This window comes from Cyphomyrmex costatus, unplaced genomic scaffold, assembly GCF_001594065.2.
Source record: "Cyphomyrmex costatus isolate MS0001 unplaced genomic scaffold, Ccosl1.0 scaffold1316, whole genome shotgun sequence".
Taxonomy (NCBI): Eukaryota; Metazoa; Arthropoda; class Insecta; order Hymenoptera; family Formicidae; genus Cyphomyrmex; species Cyphomyrmex costatus.
Genome location: NW_017275301.1, coordinates 53,672 through 74,833, shown reverse-complemented (window position 1 = coordinate 74,833; position 21,162 = coordinate 53,672). Strand labels below are relative to the sequence as shown.

General features: G+C 39.2%; 1 protein-coding gene across 1 annotated transcript; it reads left to right on the top strand.

The window, feature by feature from the left end:
• The first annotated feature begins 85 nt into the window (after positions 1-85).
• On the top strand, positions 86-20,061 carry Dhc64C (dynein heavy chain, cytoplasmic). The gene is made up of 20 exons (XM_018550871.1): positions 86-329; positions 1,695-3,307; positions 3,404-3,539; positions 3,610-3,983; positions 4,901-4,972; positions 5,081-8,431; positions 8,502-8,896; positions 8,980-9,290; positions 9,372-9,460; positions 9,815-10,961; positions 11,055-11,550; positions 11,850-12,465; positions 12,557-13,351; positions 13,456-13,657; positions 14,594-14,792; positions 15,486-15,603; positions 15,697-16,068; positions 16,151-18,913; positions 19,012-19,209; positions 19,410-20,061. Exons 1-20 carry the CDS (start codon positions 86-88, stop codon positions 19,842-19,844), a joined length of 13,926 nt encoding a protein of 4,641 aa, XP_018406373.1. The 3' UTR covers positions 19,845-20,061.
• The last annotated feature ends 1,101 nt before the right edge of the window (positions 20,062-21,162 follow it).

Below are 21,162 nucleotides of genomic sequence, written 5' to 3'. Positions count from 1 at the left end.
GTGATCACGATCGTCCATCGAAAACGGACCCGAAGCAGAGTAAGCAAGTGGTAGCGATCGAGTGGCAGATACCAACCGACCCGGCATGGGCGATTCCTTGGACGGCTCCGGGGAACCGTCCCCGGAGTCGCAGAACGTCGCGATCGTCGAGTTCCCGACGTTCGCCAGCTATCTGCGCAAGGCCGTCACCGTGCTGTTGCCGGACGAGGATGCGGTGCCGCCCGCGTTCAACCTGGCGCTCGACGATCGCTACAATCAGGATTGCATCCGCAAGTTCCTCGGCGACTCGCAGGTCAGCTCGCTCTACGTGCAGAGGAGCTCGAGCAAAGGTAAAGTGCGATCGATCGGTCATTATATCATCGGTCTCTCTTGTCACCGTTCTCGCCGAGAACGACGAAGATCGGCCGACAGTCGGCGACCGGCGATGCGAGGCTCCTCCATTATCGAATGCGTTAACTTGGAGCGCGCAACGGTACATTCGCACGTATAAGTATGTTGAGGTAGGAAGCCTCGCATCCTGCAAAATCAATCGCGGCACGTTCACGCCCCGCTCTCCCGCCAAATATGACTCATTCGAGCTGACGAGATCGATAAGTGCGTAACGGTGGGTATCGATTAATTACGTGGGCGACGCACAATTTATTCCTTCCGTGATCTTCATCTCGATTCCCAAGCAGTTCTCACGCGTGTACCTATTACGCCTTGGCGAACGCGCAGTGGTAACGAGCAGGTATAGTTTGATAACAAATCCATGGATTCTGTCGCGTTTGCGCTTTACTACGCAGGCACCATCTATGTGTAAATCCGTCAGATTTATAATCTTGGCGATAAACATCGTTCGTCTATTTTTATGTACTCTAATCATTGAATAATGAAATTTTATATATACTTAATACTATATGTATAAATTGTATTGTATATATTTTGTAATGTTCTCTACGTGTAAATGTGTACTTAAACGATCAATTTAAATATTTAAATCTGTATTTTACATTACAAACAAGATATCGATAAATTAAAACTTCCGTACTTTTTCTTTTCTGAAATTTATTGTGTAATAAGTATTAATTAGAATAAGTATGCGAGAGTTATATTATTGTCATTAATCGAGATATATATATAAAGAGAATTAGTAGCTTTTCGGTTTTGTTATGTATGTTATGTTTAGGCTACACGCACTTCACGTGATTTGGTGATGCTCGACACCGTCGTGTTGTGGGCACGAGCGCCTAGAAATTTACTTTTTGTTCTAATTAGTCTCGAAGCAACGACGAAGCAGCGAACATGTCCTCACGTTGACTTGTCGAAGACATTCAAATATATCACGCCTATTAAGTGTGCATCATTTTGACGAACCTTACAAATTTCATACTATTACAATTGTTATTATTGTGATTTAATTACTAAACGTATCAAATTAAATTTATATATTAACTATTTATGTATGTATATAAATTATGTATTTTTTTAATACTTTAATGAAAGCATTTACTCTAACGGCCAATTTAAATAATTAAAATTTTTATTTTACGTTATGAACAAGATATTGATAAATTAAAAGTTTTTATTAATCTAATTTTTTTCCATATTTTTTGTTTGTTCTTCTTTTCTGAAATTAATTGCTATTGTGATAATTATTGAAAAACTGAAGTTGAATTAAATCATTGTATTAATCATGCATTCTCTCTTTGCAGAAGAAGATAGTGGCGAGGGAGATGAAGACAAGGAGAATGCCACTTATTATATATCAAATGAGATACACTTTTCAAATCCAAAAATGGCCTCCCTAGTTCTAACAAAACGCAGTATTGTTGTCGAGGCTGACAAATCCATTCATTCGCAAGTGCGTCTGATTACTTTCTCTGATGGGCCACCATACGAAACTTTGCATGCGATAAGCAAGACCATGGCACCCTATTTCAAGAGTTACGTGAAGGAAACAGGTCGCGCCCATAGGGATGGGGATAAAATGGTTCCATTGGTGGAGAAGAAGATTGCAGAACTTGAAATGGGGCTACTACATTTACAGCAGAATATCGATATCCCTGAGATCTCGTTACCGGTTCATCCGATCGTCGCGCAAGTTATTAAACAGTGCGAGGAGGAGGGTCGTAAGCCAAAAGTCGCCGATTTCGGCGACAAGGTCGAGGACTCGACATTCCTGAATCAGTTGCAGAATGGTGTCAACAGGTGGATAAAGGAGATCCAGAAAGTGACGAAGTTGAACCGTGATCCGGAATCGGGTACGGCCCTTCAGGAGATATCGTTCTGGTTGAACCTCGAGAGAGCACTGCATCGCATTCAAGAGAAACGGGAGAGCATCGAAATCTCCCTGACGCTCGATATACTCAAGCACGGCAAGCGGTTTCACGCCACCGTCAGTTTCGACACTGACACCGGCTTGAAGCAAGCGCTAGCCACCGTTAACGATTACAATCCGTTGATGAAAGACTTTCCGATTAATGACTTACTGTCAGCTACCGAACTGGAACGAATACGCAGCAGCGTGCAGCAGATATTCATGCACTTAAGGAAAATCAGGAGCACCAAGTATCCCATTCAAAGAGTGTTGAGATTGGTAGAGGCTATTTCGAGAGATTTGGGGCAACAGTTGCTTAAGGTACTGGGCACACGACGTCTGATGCACATTCCATTCGACGATTTCGAGAAAGTCATGGCGCAATGCTTCGAAGTGTTCACCACTTGGGATGACGAGTATGACAAACTCACAGGATTGTTGAGGGACGTCGTAAAGAAGAAGCGCGATGAACACATGAAGATGGTATGGAGAGTACTGCCTGCACACAAGAAGTTGCAGTTGAGGATGGAGCACATGCGCCGCTTCCGACGTCAGCACGAACAACTGAGAACTGTGATAGTCCGCGTGCTCAGGCCTACCGTACGCCATAACAGTAATACTTCCACGATGGAGAACGCCGATAACGACAACGTGAAGGTGGAATTTGCGCTGGATGCCGCCGACGCTAATGCTATCAGCGAAGTTAACTTGGCGTACGAGAATGTAAAGGAAGTGGATTGTCTGGACATTACCAAGGAAGGACAGGAGTCCTGGGACGCAGCAGTGCACAGATACGAGGAGCGTATCGAGCGCGTGGAGGCGCGGATCACCGCACACCTCCGGGATCAATTGGGTACAGCCAAGAACGCGAATGAAATGTTCAGAATATTTTCACGATTTAACGCCCTCTTCGTACGGCCGCATATTCGAGGCGCTATCAGAGAATATCAGACGCAACTTATTCAGAGAGTCAAAGACGATATCGAGGCTCTTCACGAAAAGTTCAAGGTACTATTAATGTTAAGATAACTTCAACTTTAGATGTACTTGCAACTTAAATATATGTATATATGTATCTTAACGATTGCGATAAATTCTTTGTAGGTTCAATATGCGCAAAGCAAATGTTGCAGAATGAGTATGGTGAGAGACTTGCCACCTGTAGCTGGATCGATAATATGGGTCAAACAAATCGATTACCAATTGACAATGTATTTAAAACGAGTCGAGGATGTTCTAGGTAATTTCTCTCCCAATTTTTGAACTGTAGAAAATATTTTCTCAATTTAACGTTATATGCGTATATTTAGGCAAAGGATGGGAAAGTCATATCGAGGGTCAAAAACTAAAAGCCGATGGAGACAGTTTCCGTATGAAACTGTCAACGCAAGAGATTTTCGATGACTGGGCACGCAAGGTGCAGGCACGAAATCTTGGTGTAACTGGACGCATCTTCACGATCGAGAGCGTGCGTTCAAGAACAGGGCGCGGCAATGTGCTGAAACTGAAAGTGAATTTCCTTCCTGAGATTATTACGCTGTCTAAAGAAGTAAGAAATTTGAGGAACCTCGGATTTCGTGTGCCTCTACCCATCGTGAATAAAGCTCATCAGGCGAATCAGCTGTATCCCTTTGCCATCAGTCTCATTGAAAGCATCAGAACTTACGAGAGAACATTGGAGAAGGTAAGATAATTGATAATAATTTCTTAGTAATCATTATTCAGAAGTTAAACAATTTCTAGCAAATGATCGATTTCTTTTCTGGATGTTTCCGCATTTTATGAATTACAATAATATAGGCAACTTAAAGCTTTAACAGTCCGAACAAAACGATAGATTATGCTAGGGTAATAGTGCCAGGTATTGGAGGATAAATGTTAGAATAATTGATATCTCTAATTTCTTGGATCTCCAATATTTTTAGCTTACCAATCGGAGTCCCCATTGTCCCGCACTAAAGGTAGTCATACTTGAAGCTTCCAGGAATTATGCATCTTGCCTATATATGCAAATGCATTATTGTCTGCCTGCTTAGCTATTGTAGATAAATCTGTAATGCAAGATAATACATAATTTATTTTTTTTACTAATTTATATATTTAACGAATGTTACGTCAATTATTTTCAAATACATGTAGGCTTGTACGGATGTGCGGGAGGTCTGAAGTTACAAGCATTTAAATTACTTATAAATTTCATGAATATATATATATATATTTATTCTAAAAGAGAAAAAACGTAAACTAACATTTTGAATGAAATTAATTTATATATAGGCGGATATACTTAAAATATACAATTATAAATTTGCAATTATATAAATCTATGTAGATTTAATGAGGCTATCCGCATGTCCGGAAAGTTGCTTGGAGGCGATACATACAATTGTTTCGTCTATTTGATATGAATATACCATCTATCATAAATATAACCATCATAAATATTATCACATATGACTACATTATCTATTATATATTAAATTTTTAAGTATGCATACTCCTGAGTTCGGTATTGAATGATAATTTGTAATTTATGTCGTAAAAGTGTATTGAGATTATTACACATTGCAAATTAAAATAATAATCTAACCAATCTCTTAGATCGAGGACAAAGCCAGTATTATTCCTTTGGTCGCTGGTATGCGTAAGGATGTCTTAACATTGATTTCTGAGGTAAGTGATCGTTTTATATAACATTTTTGATATATTCACTATTCTATATTTGATTTCTACGTATCTGTAGTTTCTAATATTACAACTGTATTGATTGTCTTTATATAGGGTATCGCGTTAGTTTGGGAGAGCTACAAACTGGATCAATACGTGCAGCGTTTGTCGGATGCTGTTGTGTCATTCCAAGAAAGGGTTGAAGATCTTTTAGTTGTGGAAGAACAATTGGATGTCGATGTTCGTTCTCTTGAAACGTGTCCTTATTCCGCAAACACATTCGCTGATATACTATCTAAAATACAGAAATCAGTAGATGAATTATCTCTGAAAAATTATTCTAACTTACACATCTGGGTAGCGAGACTCGATGAAGAAGTGGAGAAAAATTTGGCTGCCAGATTGGAAGCTGGAATAAAAGCGTGGACTGATGCCTTAACTGGACACAAAAAGGAAGTGGACTTGAGTATGGATACGGACGCTCCTACACAGCCGACTCATAAACCCGGCGGCGATCCTAAGATTCAAAATCAGATTCATGAAGTCCGAATTACCAATCAGACTATGTATTTATATCCTAGTATCGAAGATGCCAGATTTCAGATAATGCAACAGTTATTTGCATGGCAAGCAATTGTTACTTCGCAGGTCCGTCTCCAAAGCTCGAGATATCAAGTCGGACTGGATAAACCTGAATCGGGCACATACAGAAATTTGCTTACAAAATTACCCACTGGAAAGCAACCGCTGGAGGCAACATACGAAGCGGTTGAATCCAAGATGAAGGATGTTGCAGATTATGTCGATCAATGGCTGCGCTATCAAGCTCTTTGGGATCTCCAGCCGGGCAATCTTTATGGCAAATTAGGCGAAAATATTAACTTGTGGATGAAGTGTCTCAATGACATAAAGAAGACAAGAACCACATTTGATACTTCCGACACGAGACGTGAATTTGGACCTGTGATTATAGACTTTGCAAAGGTGCAAAGTAAAGTATCTCTAAAGTACGACTCGTGGCATAAAGAAACTTTGGGTAAATTCGGGACACTTTTGGGTAATGAGATGGCAAGCTTTCACTCCCAAGTATCGAAATCTCGAAGCGACCTAGAACAGCAGTCCATCGAAGCCGCTAGTACATCCGATGCAGTCGGTTTTATAACATATGTGCAATCTCTGAAGCGTAAGATGAAAGCGTGGGAGAAACAAGTAGACATATATCGCGAAGGTCAAAGAATACTCGAACGTCAAAGATTCCAATTCCCATCTTCGTGGTTGCATGTGGATAACATAGAAGGAGAATGGGGTGCATTTAATGAAATAATTAAACGCAAAGATACCAGCATTCAAACACAAGTTGCGTCCTTGCAAATGAAAATCGTCGCTGAAGATAAAGCAGTTGAAACAAGAACTACCGATTTCCTAAGTGACTGGGAAAGAGGTAAACCGGTAGAAGGCCATTTGCGACCAGACGATGCTTTGCAACAGCTGCAATTATTCGAGAGTAAATTCGCTAGGCTTAAAGAAGAGAGAGACAATGTAGCCAAAGCCAAAGAAGCGCTAGAATTGCAAGAACCAGGTGGAATATCGACCAGCGAGGATAGAATGCAAGTGGTGTTCGAAGAGCTACAGGATTTGAGGGGAGTTTGGTCAGAATTGTCAAGAATATGGGCGCAAATTGATGAAACACGAGAGAAACCTTGGCTTTCCGTACAACCGCGGAAATTGCGCCAGCAATTAGATACAATGATGGCGCAACTGAAGGAGCTTCCAGCGAGATTGAGGCAATATTCATCTTACGAATACGTAAAGAAAATGTTACAGAGTTATACGAAAGTGAATATGCTGATTGTAGAACTGAAATCTGACGCGCTCAAAGAAAGGCATTGGAAACAATTGACAAAGCAGCTCAGAGTAAATTGGGTATTGAGTGAACTTACTCTCGGCCAAGTCTGGGACGTAAATCTTCAGAAAAATGAAGGTATAGTTAAAGATATAATTCTCGTAGCTCAAGGTGAAATGGCACTCGAAGAGTTCTTGAAGCAAGTACGCGAGTCATGGCAGACATATGAATTGGACTTGATAAATTACCAAAATAAATGTAGACTGATACGTGGTTGGGATGATTTGTTCAATAAGGTGAAAGAACATATCAATTCAGTGGCAGCTATGAAACTATCGCCATATTACAAGGTATTTGAAGAAGAGGCTTTAACATGGGAAGAAAAGTTAAATAGGATTAATGCTCTATTTGATGTATGGATAGATGTACAGCGACGATGGGTTTATCTCGAAGGCATCTTCTCTGGTAGCGCAGATATCAAGACGTTGTTACCAGTAGAAACATCCCGTTTCCAAAGTATTAGTTCCGAGTTTTTGGGACTGATGAAGAAAGTATCTAAATCCCCTATGGTTACAGACGTACTGAACATTCCTGGCGTTCAAAGAGCGCTCGAACGTCTTGCTGATCTTCTTGGCAAGATACAAAAGGCACTAGGAGAATACTTAGAAAGAGAACGAACTTCTTTCCCACGATTTTATTTTGTTGGCGACGAGGACTTGTTAGAGATTATTGGTAACAGCAAAAATGTTGCAAGGTTACAGAAACATTTCAAGAAAATGTTTGCCGGCGTAGCGGCTATTTTATTGAATGAAGACAACACGATTATCACCGGTGTTGCTTCACGCGAGGGTGAAGAAGTCATATTCCAAAATCCAGTATCTACAGTCGATTATCCCAAAATCAACGAATGGTTGTCGCTTGTGGAGAAAGAAATGCGTGTAACGCTTGCTTCGAGTCTCGCGAAAGCAGTACAAGATATTAAACAATTTAAGGACGGAAATATAAATCCACAGGCGTTTATGTCCTGGTGCGACAATTATCAAGCTCAGATAATAGTTCTAGCTGCACAAATTTTGTGGTCAGAAGACGTAGAAGCGGCTCTTCATGAAGCGCAAGCAGATCCGAGCAAAAATTCGTTAGAGCGAGTTTTAATACAAGTGGAAGGCACGTTGAACGTTCTGGCTGATTCTGTTCTTCAAGAACAGCCACCTTTAAGGAGAAAGAAATTGGAGCATTTAATTAATGAATTCGTACACAAACGCACTGTTACCAGACGATTGATCGCTAACAGAGTTTCGAATCCAAAGGCCTTCGAATGGCTGTGCGAAATGAGATTTTATTTTGATCCTAGGCAAACGGAAGAACTTCAGCAGCTCACGATACATATGGCGAATGCTAAGTTCTTCTATGGATTCGAATACTTGGGAGTACAAGATCGGCTGGTACAGACACCATTGACCGACAGATGCTACTTAACAATGACGCAAGCATTAGAAGCTCGACTTGGTGGTTCACCATTCGGACCAGCTGGTACAGGAAAGACTGAATCTGTGAAAGCATTAGGCCATCAACTCGGAAGATTTGTACTGGTATTTAATTGCGACGAAACATTCGATTTTCAGGTAAATATAAAAATTAGCTTAATATTAGTAAAGAGAAATGTATGTTTTATGTTGTCGTTATTTCTCATAGGCAATGGGTCGTATATTTGTTGGTCTCTGTCAAGTGGGTGCGTGGGGCTGTTTCGACGAATTTAACCGTTTGGAAGAACGAATGTTATCTGCCGTTTCTCAACAAGTACAAACGATTCAGGAAGCACTCAAGAGTCAGATGGAAGGCAAGAAAGAAGGAACTCTCTGTGTCGAATTGGTTGGAAAACAAGTTAAAGTCTCCACCGACATGGCTATATTTATCACCATGAATCCCGGATATGCTGGACGATCTAATCTACCTGACAATCTGAAGAAGCTTTTCAGGTCGCTTGCTATGACCACACCTGATCGACAATTGATTGCCGAAGTGATGCTCTTCAGTCAAGGTTTCCGATCAGCAGAAAAATTGGCGTGTAAAATTGTGCCATTCTTCAAGTACGTATTTAAATAGATATTAAAATATTTCGTTATTAGCAACTAATATTTATTGCATTATTGAATCTTTTCTCTTTTTTTAGGCTTTGCGATGAACAACTTTCTAATCAGTCCCATTATGATTTCGGATTACGTGCACTTAAATCTGTGCTGATTTCTGCCGGAAATGTAAAACGCGATCGTATTCAAAAAATCAAAGAGGGCATGCAGAGCCGTGGCGAAACCAATATCGACGAAGCCTCGATCGCCGAGAATCTACCTGAGCAAGAGATACTTATTCAATCTGTTTGTGAGACGATGGTTCCCAAATTAGTTGCCGAAGATATTCCATTATTATTCAGTTTACTCAGTGATGTATTCCCCAACGTGAATTACACTCGCGCGGAAATGAAAGGTAAATTATTATTCCAATAATATGTATCTTTACAGATAGAGTTGGTTACATAAATTTCTATATGAATATATTTTATTCCAGGATTGAAGGATCAAATCAGGAAAGTTTGCACTGAAGAATATCTAGTATGCGGTGAGGGAGATGAACAAGGAGGTGCTTGGCAAGAAAAGGTAATACATTTTTTTAATAGGAAACCTCAATACTCACCATCAGTACTAATTTTTAATGCAATTTTAACTATATTCCCGTGCACTATCAATACTAATAAAGAGCTACTAATTATATTCATAAAATATAATTATCTCTTACGTATTTTACAAATAACATGCTTAAAGACTTAATTTTTATATTGTTTATGCAAACTAAGGATTTGGTCGGTGAGACGTGGGTAGAGAAGGTGAGATAAATCTAAGTATAATCGTGTCTATAATTATTAATATATTTTATAGTAGTTTTTTTTATTACATAGTGAATCTTACAACTTTATTTCTTGCACTTTTCTATTTATTACATTATTTATTTAGGTACTTCAATTATATCAAATTTGTAACTTAAATCATGGATTAATGATGGTCGGCCCGAGTGGATCTGGTAAAACAACGGCTTGGAAGGTGCTGCTTAAAGCGCTGGAGCGATTTGAGGGCATAGAAGGCGTTGCTCATGTCATTGATCCCAAAGCAATTAGCAAAGAAACGTTGTACGGTGTGTTAGATCCAAATACGCGCGAATGGACGGATGGCTTGTTCACGCATATATTGAGAAAAATAATCGACAACGTTAGAGGTGAAATCAACAAGCGACAATGGATCATATTCGACGGAGATGTCGATCCGGAATGGGTCGAGAACTTGAACTCGGTGTTGGATGACAATAAGCTTCTCACTTTACCTAATGGTGAACGCCTGAGCTTACCGCCGAATGTGAGAGTTATGTTTGAAGTGCAAGACCTTAAATACGCTACCTTGGCCACTGTGTCGCGATGTGGTATGGTTTGGTTCTCAGAGGACGTGCTGTCAACGGAAATGATATTCGAAAACTATATGCTACGATTACGAAACATCCCATTGGAAGACGGCGAGGAAGATAATCTTGGTAAAAAAGCTTCGGATAAGGAAGATGCTATATCACCTGCGTTAGCGGTGCAGAGAGAAGTCGCCAGCATCATGCAGAGTTACTTCGCACCTGATGGTTTAGTAGTAAGGTGCTTGGAATATGCCATGAAGCAGGAACATATAATGGACTTTACGCGCTTGCGAGCTCTTAGTTCTCTATTCTCCATGCTAAATCAAGCCGTTCGCAATGTACTACAGTACAATCATTCTCACATCGACTTTCCTTTGCCGGGCGAACAACTGGAACGTTACATGCCCAAGTGCTTAGTTTACGCGCTCTTATGGAGTTTTGCAGGAGACGCTAAATTAAAAGTTAGATCCGACTTGGGTGACTTTATTAGATCTATCACAACTGTACCTTTACCTTCTCAAAATAATATACCTATTATAGACTTTGAAGTAAATATACATGGTGAATGGTTACCTTGGAGCAACAAAGTTCCTCAGATTGAAGTAGAAACTCACAAGGTAGCTAGTCCGGATATTGTTGTACCGACTTTAGATACTGTGAGACACGAGAGTCTATTATATACTTGGTTGGCTGAACATAAGCCTCTAGGTAAGTGATTACTTGTAACAAACAGGCACTATTCTTATATTATTTTTACGTATTTAAATACATATTAAATATATAATTTTTTTGTATATTTAGTGCTTTGTGGACCACCCGGTTCTGGTAAAACCATGACGCTATTCTCTGCTTTGCGAGCACTTCCAGACATGGAAGTTGTCGGACTTAACTTCTCTTCTGCGACGACACCCGAACTGTTACTCAAAACGTTTGATCACTATTGCGAATATCGTAAGATGCCTAACGGCGTTGTACTTTCCCCGGTTCAATTGGGCAAATGGCTGGTTTTGTTCTGCGACGAAATCAATTTACCCGATATGGATAATTATGGGACGCAACGTGTAATCTCTTTCTTGAGACAATTAGTAGAACACAAAGGATTTTATAGAACTAGTGACCAGGCATGGGTCACTCTGGAAAGAATTCAGTTTGTAGGTGCTTGTAATCCACCTACAGATCCTGGCAGGAAACCTCTCAGTCACAGGTTCCTGCGACACGTACCTGTTATTTACGTTGATTATCCTGGTGAAACCTCACTCAAGCAAATTTATGGCACGTTCACACGTGCCATGCTCAGGTAAGAATTTATTAAAATATGAAATGTAGACTTTTTTGAAAGAGAAATAGGTTATTATTTTTACTTTATCTTCTTTTATTTATCATCTTCAATCAAACTTTATGTAAAAACGAAACGCATATAAAGTGCATAATCGAACCTCATGCTAGTTGCAAATTGCTTGCAATGGTTTACATTACAAAAGTTTTGTTTATTGTTTGTATTTATTTGTAATACTCATACCTTAAAATACATTTTTTTTTTATAAAAAAAATTCAAGTAACAATTAACATAATAAAAATTTTTCTGCAAAATTATAGATTGACGCCTAATTTGAGAGGCTATGCTGAACCTTTAACGAATGCAATGGTGGAGTTCTATCTGGCCTCCCAGGAGAGATTTACTCAAGACATGCAGCCACACTATGTATACTCTCCACGTGAAATGACACGTTGGGTGCGTGGCATTTGTGAAGCCATTAGACCGCTTGATAGTCTCTCTGTGGAAGGTCTAGTGCGTTTATGGGCCCATGAGGCTCTTCGTCTATTTCAAGACAGATTGGTGGAGGAGTCTGAGAGAGCTTGGACGAACAAGAACATAGATATTGTAGCTCTGAGACACTTTATGTCTGTTGATCGAGAAAAAGCGTTGGCCAGACCAATCTTGTACAGTAATTGGCTGTCGAAGGACTATGTGCCAGTGAATAGAGAAGAGCTTAGAGATTACGTTCGCGCTAGGTTGAAAGTATTTTATGAGGAAGAACTGGATGTGCCGCTGGTACTCTTTGATGAAGTTCTTGAACATGTTTTACGGATTGACAGAATTTTCCGACAGCCTCAGGGACACTTATTGCTCATTGGTGTCTCTGGTGCTGGTAAGACGACCCTGTCAAGATTCGTTGCATGGATGAATGGCTTGTCTATTTTCCAAATTAAGGTAATTATATAATGCTTTGTCGTTTCAACAAATGTTATATCTAATATTTCAATTTAAATACATTCTTCTAATTGATCAATATCTCCAATAGGTACACAATAAATATACTGGTGAAGATTTTGACGAAGATTTACGACAAGTGTTGAGGCGATCCGGTTGCAAGGATGAAAAGATAGCCTTTATTCTCGATGAATCTAACGTACTGGATTCCGGTTTCCTTGAACGTATGAATACGTTACTTGCTAACGGAGAAGTACCCGGATTGTTTGAGGGTGATGAATATACAACACTCATGACACAATGCAAAGAAGGTGCCCAACGAGAGGGTCTAATGCTGGATTCCAACGAGGAATTGTACAAATGGTTTACCGGTCAAGTTATGAAAAATCTACACGTCGTTTTCACAATGAATCCAAGTACAGATGGCCTGAAAGATCGCGCAGCAACATCGCCTGCGTTATTCAATAGATGCGTGCTGAATTGGTTCGGTGATTGGTCAGACAACGCGTTGTTCCAAGTTGGCAAAGAGTTTACTAACCGTGTTGACTTGGAGAGACCCATGTGGAGATGTCCGGACTTCTTCCCGTCCGTATGCTCGTTGATCCCATCACAGCCGACGCACAGAGACGCCGTAATAAATGCATGCGTTTATGTTCACCAAACCTTGCACAAAGCAAACACGCGGTTGGCCAAGAGGGGCGCCAGAACAATGGCAATTACGCCGCGCCATTATTTAGATTTTATTAATCATTTCGTTAAGTTATATCAAGAGAAGAGAAGTGACCTAGAAGAACAACAGCTGCATCTAAATGTTGGTTTGAGTAAAATTGCCGAAACGGTCGAACAAGTAGAGGAGATGCAGAAGAGCTTAGCCGTTAAATCTCAGGTAAGCACAAACTGAACTCACAAGAAACATTATTTTGTTTTTTAATACTTTTTTTTAATGAAACGAAACCTTTTACACATCTGTAGTATTCTGTTTGCTTATAGGAACTGCAAGCTAAGAATGAAGCAGCAAATGCTAAATTAAGACAGATGGTCAAAGATCAACAAGAAGCTGAGAAGAAGAAAGTACAAAGTCAAGAAATTCAACAGCAATTGGCTATTCAAACAGTGGCTATAAATCAGAAGAGAGACGATGTCATGGCGGATCTTGCCTTGGTTGAACCAGCTGTTATTGATGCTCAAAATGGTATGTATCTTCGACAGTATCTTTACTGCACTATTGTATAAATTTGTTGATGAATATTTTTAAGGTTAAAAAATCAAATAATCATATTATATTACATAAAATCCTTTAAAATTTTATTTTGAAAAATAATTTAGAACATTTTTTTGCATTTGTAGTCAAATTAATTAATTGTAATATATTATGTTCAATATTATTAAAATAATATTCAAGAAATAATGAAAGCAGTACTGTATTAGGTATCTTTTATTGTTGATGTTTTGGCATTATTGCCATTTTAAAATTACTGTAAATTGCTTTTTGGAATGTCGCGCTGAAAAATATTTGCATTGAGTGTAGCCGTGAAGGCAATTAAGCGACAACACCTGGTCGAAATCCGATCTATGGCGAATCCACCTGCTGTCGTAAAACTAGCTCTTGAATCTATATGCCTGTTGCTTGAGGAAAATGCCACAGATTGGAAGCAGATTCGTACTGTTATAATGAAGGACAGCTTTATTCCTACTATCGTCAACTTCAACACCGAGAACATCACGTAAGGGAGCGACTACTGCGGGCCTGCTGAATGTTCAACGTTCGTGCGTGGGGTTCTAATATGAAACAACCTGTAATTTATAACAGCTTGATACATGTCTCCCTTAATAATCGGTTTTAGCGTCACTTACTTGCGTCGCTGCGTTATTACAACTGCAAGGAGAAGTACAGCAACGATATCTCAGAAGAAGATATTGTAAATGAAAATATTTTATTAGATCATTTTCATCTCTTTGCAAATGTAAAGACATAACATGTATGTTATTTATGTTGCCTCTTTTAAGTCTAACGCTATAAGTCAGCCATACAGGAAAGTCAACATTTTCTTTCGCATAACTTACATCAACTTTGCATGTGCATCTTCTTCTTTGTACTATATAATGTCCTCTTTGATTGTTCGTACAGCGGTGAAATCGATAAAGAAACAGCATTTAGTCGAGGTTCGCTCCATGGCGAATCCGCCGGCGATTGTGAAGGTCGCATTGGAGTCTATCTGCTTGTTGCTCGGTGAAAATGCTAGCGACTGGAAATCTATCCGTGCAGTCATCATGAGGGACAATTTTATCAATACTATTGTCTCTAATTTCAGTACCGAGGACATTACGTAAGCATGCATTCATTATTTGTTTTCTTGTTGCGATATTGAGAGATCAGTTATCACAAACTTAGATATATCGTATACGGTACAATATTAGTACGGAGTTACAATATTTGATTGCATTGATGCTTAAGTATTAGCTATATATATTTTTTTTGTGTTATTCAATTCTAAATATATTCAAAATATGACATTTTCTTTAAATATTATAATAAGTAAACCAATGTCTTTTATACTACCATTTAATCAATATATCGTAACAAGTTTTTTGATGAACATACAATGTTTCTTATAAATGCACTTCACTTGGCAAGCAATTTTAAAACTGCTTGAGAAATATATAACGTGTATAATAACACACAAGTTTTAACGGCAAAACAACTATTTGTTACAACTACTGTTATTCTTTTACTGCATGTTAACAATGTTCGATTAATTTGTTACTAACATTAATCTAGACCTTGTTTATAAAAACAATGATATTAATAGTATATAACAGCATATATGAAATGTGTATTAATGTTTTATTAGTAATTACAGTAAGATTAATTTCTAATTTTCTGCCGAATTAATACTCTTATGATTAAAAAACTAAATATACAAAATATTTTATATGACAAAAATGTTATATTACAATAGAGTTAAAAAATTGTTTTGTTCTTTTAAGACAACGAAGAGATTAATGAATTTTTTAATTAGTGATGAGGTGAGGGAAAAAATGAAGAGCCGCTATCTGAGCAATCCCGATTATAACTTCGAGAAAGTGAATCGTGCTAGTTTAGCTTGTGGTCCTATGGTGAAATGGGCCATAGCTCAGGTAAATTTTATCGTCCACAAAGCCTGAAAAAGATGTATATATCATTTACACAATTTTTAAGAACATAAACCTTGAAAATAAATATATTTCCAGATTGAATACGCTGATATGTTGAAGCGAGTTGAACCTTTGCGCGATGAACTCTATTCTTTGGAACGACAAGCAGAAACTAACAAACTAAAGGGCGAGGAAGTGAAAAATTTGATAGCTCAATTGGAGCAGAGCATAGCGTCATACAAGGAGGAGTATGCTCAACTTATCTCACAAGCACAAGCCATCAAAGCTGACTTGGAAAGTGTGCAAGCCAAAGTAGACAGATCAATTGCTTTACTAAAGTCCTTGGTCATCGAAAGGGAAAGATGGGAAGCAACGAGCGAAACGTTTAAGAGTCAAATGTCGACGATAATCGGAGACGTTCTATTATCTTCCGCTTTCTTGGCCTATGCTGGCTACTTCGATCAACACGTAAGTTCTAGCTTTTTCCTAATATTTCTTTCTTTTTCATTCGAAGTTTTGTTAATTTACAACGAAATGTATTTCATTTTAGTATCGCCAAAATCTTTTTACCACGTGGTGCCAACATTTGCATCACGCAAACTTACAATTCAGACCTGATATCGCAAGAACAGAATATCTTTCCAATCCAGATGAACGTTTGAGATGGCAGGCGAATGCATTGCCGACCGACGATCTGTGCACCGAGAACGCGATTATGTTGAAACGCTTTAACAGATATCCACTGATCATCGATCCATCTGGTCAGGCGACGGAATTTATCATGAACGAGTTTAAGGATCGGAAGATTACGAAGACCAGTTTCTTGGATGATTCATTCAGGAAAAATCTCGAGAGTGCTCTACGATTCGGTAATCCCCTTCTGGTTCAGGATGTGGAAAATTATGATCCTATACTGAATCCCGTGTTGAACCGAGAATTGAGACGAACAGGTGGACGCGTACTGATTACACTTGGCGATCAAGATATAGATCTCTCGCCTTCTTTTGTTATCTTCTTGTCGACGAGAGACCCGACGGTGGAATTTCCACCAGACATCTGCTCACGTGTAACGTTCGTTAACTTCACCGTTACTAGAAGTTCTCTGCAAAGTCAGTGTTTGAATCAGGTGCTGAAGGCCGAACGTCCGGACATCGACGAGAAAAGATCTGATTTGCTCAAACTTCAAGGAGAGTTCCATCTGAGGCTTCGGCAACTGGAAAAGTCTCTGCTGCAAGCGTTGAACGACGCCAAAGGCAAGATTCTTGACGACGATTCTGTGATCACCACTCTGGAAACTCTGAAACAGGAGGCTGCCGACATCAGCAAGAAGGTGGAGGAAACGGACAAGGTTATAGCGGAAATCGAAACAGTCTCACAGCAATACATGCCTCTGTCTCAAGCGTGTTCGAACATGTACTTCACAATGGACAGCCTCAACCAAGTACACTTTTTGTACCAGTATTCGCTGAAGATGTTCCTAGACATCTTCACGTCCGTGTTATGTCAAAACCCAAAATTATCTGGTATGTCGGATTATGGTCAGAGGCTCACACAAATCACACGCGATCTATTTTCCGTCTGTTATGAACGAGTTGCCAGAGGAATGTTGCATACGGACAGATTAACATTTGCTTTACTACTCTGTCGTATTCATTTGAAAGGTATACCTTCAGAATCTACCTACGACAGTGAGTTTACATTCTTCTTGCGTGGTAAGGAAGGCGTGCTTAACATCCGGGCGCCTCCAGTACCTAATCTCAGCTCGGAGCAGCATGAAGCAATGATGCGCTTGAGCATAAGATTGCCCGCCTTCAAAAAGCTCGCGGAAAAAATTCAGGAAAGCTCAGAATTCGGCGCATGGTTACAGTCACCCACACCTGAGACATGTGTACCGAAACTCTGGGATGAGGAGAAGCCGTTGTCGCCCACAGGAACAGCAATGCACCAGTTGCTAATAATACAAGCTTTCCGACCTGATCGCGTGATTGCAGCTGCGTCTCTAGTAGTAGCCTCTGCTTTCAACGAGTCCTTCATGCCAGCCGCGGAGGCTGAACTCGATTTCGCATCCGTTGTAGAGGACCAATTGAAAGCGACTGTGCCGGCTTTATTGTGCTCAGTACCGGGCTTTGACGCTTCGGGCAGAGTGGACGATCTAGCCGCAGAATTAGGTAAACAAATAGCCAGCATTGCTATTGGATCGGCGGAAGGATTTAATCAGGCTGATCGGGCTATAAACATGGCTGTGAAAGCTGGCAGGTGGGTGTTATTGAAGAACGTACACCTTGCTCCACAATGGTTGGTGCAGCTGGAAAAGAAGTTGCACAGTCTTCAGCCGCACGCTAGTTTCCGACTATTCCTAACGATGGAGATTAATTCTAAGGTGCCGGTGAATCTATTAAGAGCTGGTAGAATATTTGTATTCGAACCGCCTCCTGGCATACGAGCAAACTTGTTGCGTACTTTTAGCACCGTTCCTGCCTCAAGGATGATGCGAGCACCTAACGAGAGAGCTCGTCTTTATTTCTTGCTCGCATGGTTCCATGCAATCGTGCAGGAACGTTTGCGTTATGCGCCGTTGGGTTGGGCCAAGCACTATGAATTTAACGAGAGCGATTTGAGAGTCGCCTGCGACACTTTGGATACATGGATTGAAGCCACGGCTATGGGTAGGACAAATCTACCGCCGGAAAAGGTGCCGTGGGATGCTCTAGTGACTCTTCTCTCTCAATGCATTTATGGCGGCAAAATTGACAACGATTTCGATCAGCGTCTCCTCGCTTCTTTTCTACGTAAACTCTTTACTCCGCGCTCGTTCGAAGCCGATTTTGCTCTTGTCGCCAATATCGATGGCGCACAAGGAAATCAAAGACACATCACGATGCCGGACGGCACTAGACGTGACCACTTCTTAAAATGGATTGAATCACTCTCGGATAGACAAACACCTTCGTGGCTTGGCTTGCCAAACAATGCCGAAAAAGTGCTTCTAACCACAAGAGGAACCGACTTGGTTTCCAAGCTTCTTAAAATGCAGCAGTTGGAGGATGAAGACGAATTGGCGTACTCGAACGAGGAATCTCTAGATACGCCAAGAGAAGCTGAAGCAGACGGTCGACCATCTTGGATGAGGACCTTGCATAACTCGGCCTCCACTTGGTTACAATTACTTCCAAAGAATCTACCGACCCTAAAGAGAACAGTCGAGAATATCAAAGATCCATTATATAGATACTTCGAGAGGGAAGTCAACAGCGGAGCGAGATTACTTCAAGATGTTATCCACGACTTGGAGGATGTCGTATTAATTTGTCAAGTAAGCGTTTTACGTCTATTTTATTACTCTCAAATATAAAATGGTCAATGCACTAATATTGTTTAAGTTGATATATGCATTTTATACATTTTTAACAGGGCGAGAAAAAACAGACCAATTATCATAGGACGATGCTGTCCGAATTAGTAAAAGGCATTCTACCTGGTGGTTGGAGGAGATACACCGTGCCAAGAGGCTGTACAGTAATACAATGGATCACCGATTTTAGCCACAGAGTCTCACAACTACAGGAAGTCTCACGTTTGGTCTCCCAAGGCGGTGCGAAGGAGATAAAGGTTTATTTCAATTTTCATCTTTACGTTAACTTCATTGTTCCAGATACTTTATTACTGAATAATATTAATTATACTATTTTTTGTAAATATTTTATAATAGTTATTTAGAAATATTTCTTATAAATATTTAGTTTACTTTTCATTAAATTCGCTCAAACTAATTCGATATAAAATTATAAATTGTTCGTGATTGGTTCCAGAGTTTTCCAGTTTGGCTGGGAGGTTTGCTGAATCCTGAGGCTTATATCACCGCAACCAGACAATGCATAGCGCAGGCTAATAGCTGGTCACTCGAGGAACTGCAATTAAACGTAACTATCGGAGATGGCGATAACATTGCCACGGATGATTGTTCCTTTGCCGTTACTGGTTTAAAGCTACAAGGTGCGCAATGTAAGGATAATCAATTATATTTAACTTCGACTATCATGACTGATTTACCAGTCACTATGCTAAGATGGGCGCGATCGTCTACGGAGGATATCAGAAAGGGCAAACTGTCCTTGCCGGTTTACTTGAACAGCACTCGTACCGAACTGTTATTTACTGTCGATTTGAATATCGCTCCTAGTCAAGAACCGCACAGTTTTTACGAGAGAGGGGTTGCTGTATTAACATCCACCGCTTTAAATTAATAATTGCTTAATAATTAAAACTGTTTAGAGCAAATGTATTGCATGTGAAGCAATGTGAAGCAAAGAATGCTATCACGATAAAATAAAAATAATTTACGACACATGTTATGTCGTTTGTAAAGAAAAGAAGGCATAATAACGTGCAACTTACTACAAATTTAAAGTATAAAAAACATTAAAGAAATATATATTTTACACTGAATTGCTTTCGCATATCCAAAGGATTTTGTGCTGATTGTATAATTAGAATATTTTCGACGTATAGAGCATAATTAAATGTATATCATTCATTTATAAGAATTAACATTTTCATGCAGGAGGTTGTAATATATATATAGTTTATTTAATATTGTATACTTTCAGATATAAATATGATTCTGTAATAAAAGAATTATTTTGTGTTTGCTCAGATGTAAGTCGAGATATTACAATGTTTATAACATATTACTAGCATCTAATAAAGTCATATTATAATATCACTTTGTTTTCACTATTTGTAGTCAATGTTTAATTATACATATACCTATCTATATTAATTTTATAACTTATTTTAATCTATCATTTTAGTTGTCTTAGTTAAAATTTTAATACATCAGACCCCACACGTTTCTTATGAAAAAATTATCCCGGTCGAATTGCTCCGTTTCGAGAGATATTTCGACGTATTTATGATTTATGATTATATTCTTGATTCTGAATAAATGTTTTTACTGTCACAACTACAGAAAATCAAAGGATGAAGAAATATAGAGATTTGAAGTCTGAGAATTTCTTACAATTAGCAGCTAAACGGTGAACCATAGGATAGAGCAAAGTTCAATAATTGTTCTTATCTGATTTTAAATAAAGGAATAAAATTTGTAAGCAAGATTATATATAGGGAAGACACAATATCAGAACCGGAAGCATTTAAAAAAAATATATTTATTGTAATTCTACATACATCCAATACTGTAGGTACGGATGGCGAAATTGCGCTAGAATTCATAATTAATCGCAACACCGAAATCGATTAGGTTTAGACCATCATTGATGTTCAATCATAGGATTGTCTTCTATCTGCTATTCGTATATTTTTGCAATACAATCGAAACATTTGACTATCACTTTCACCCGTGTAATGGAATTCAGCCAGTGGCAAATTTCTCTGACTTCTTTCATAAACACGGCCAATTTTTTAAACTGTCCAAACGGACACTCAATCAATATTCACCATTAGGCATCTTTATTGTTAGTTTTATATTTGGCGCCCTTGTAAGTATGGCATAAGTTGGCAACACTCGCTGTACCTTTAGTTCTTAGTTTTTTGTTGGCGCTC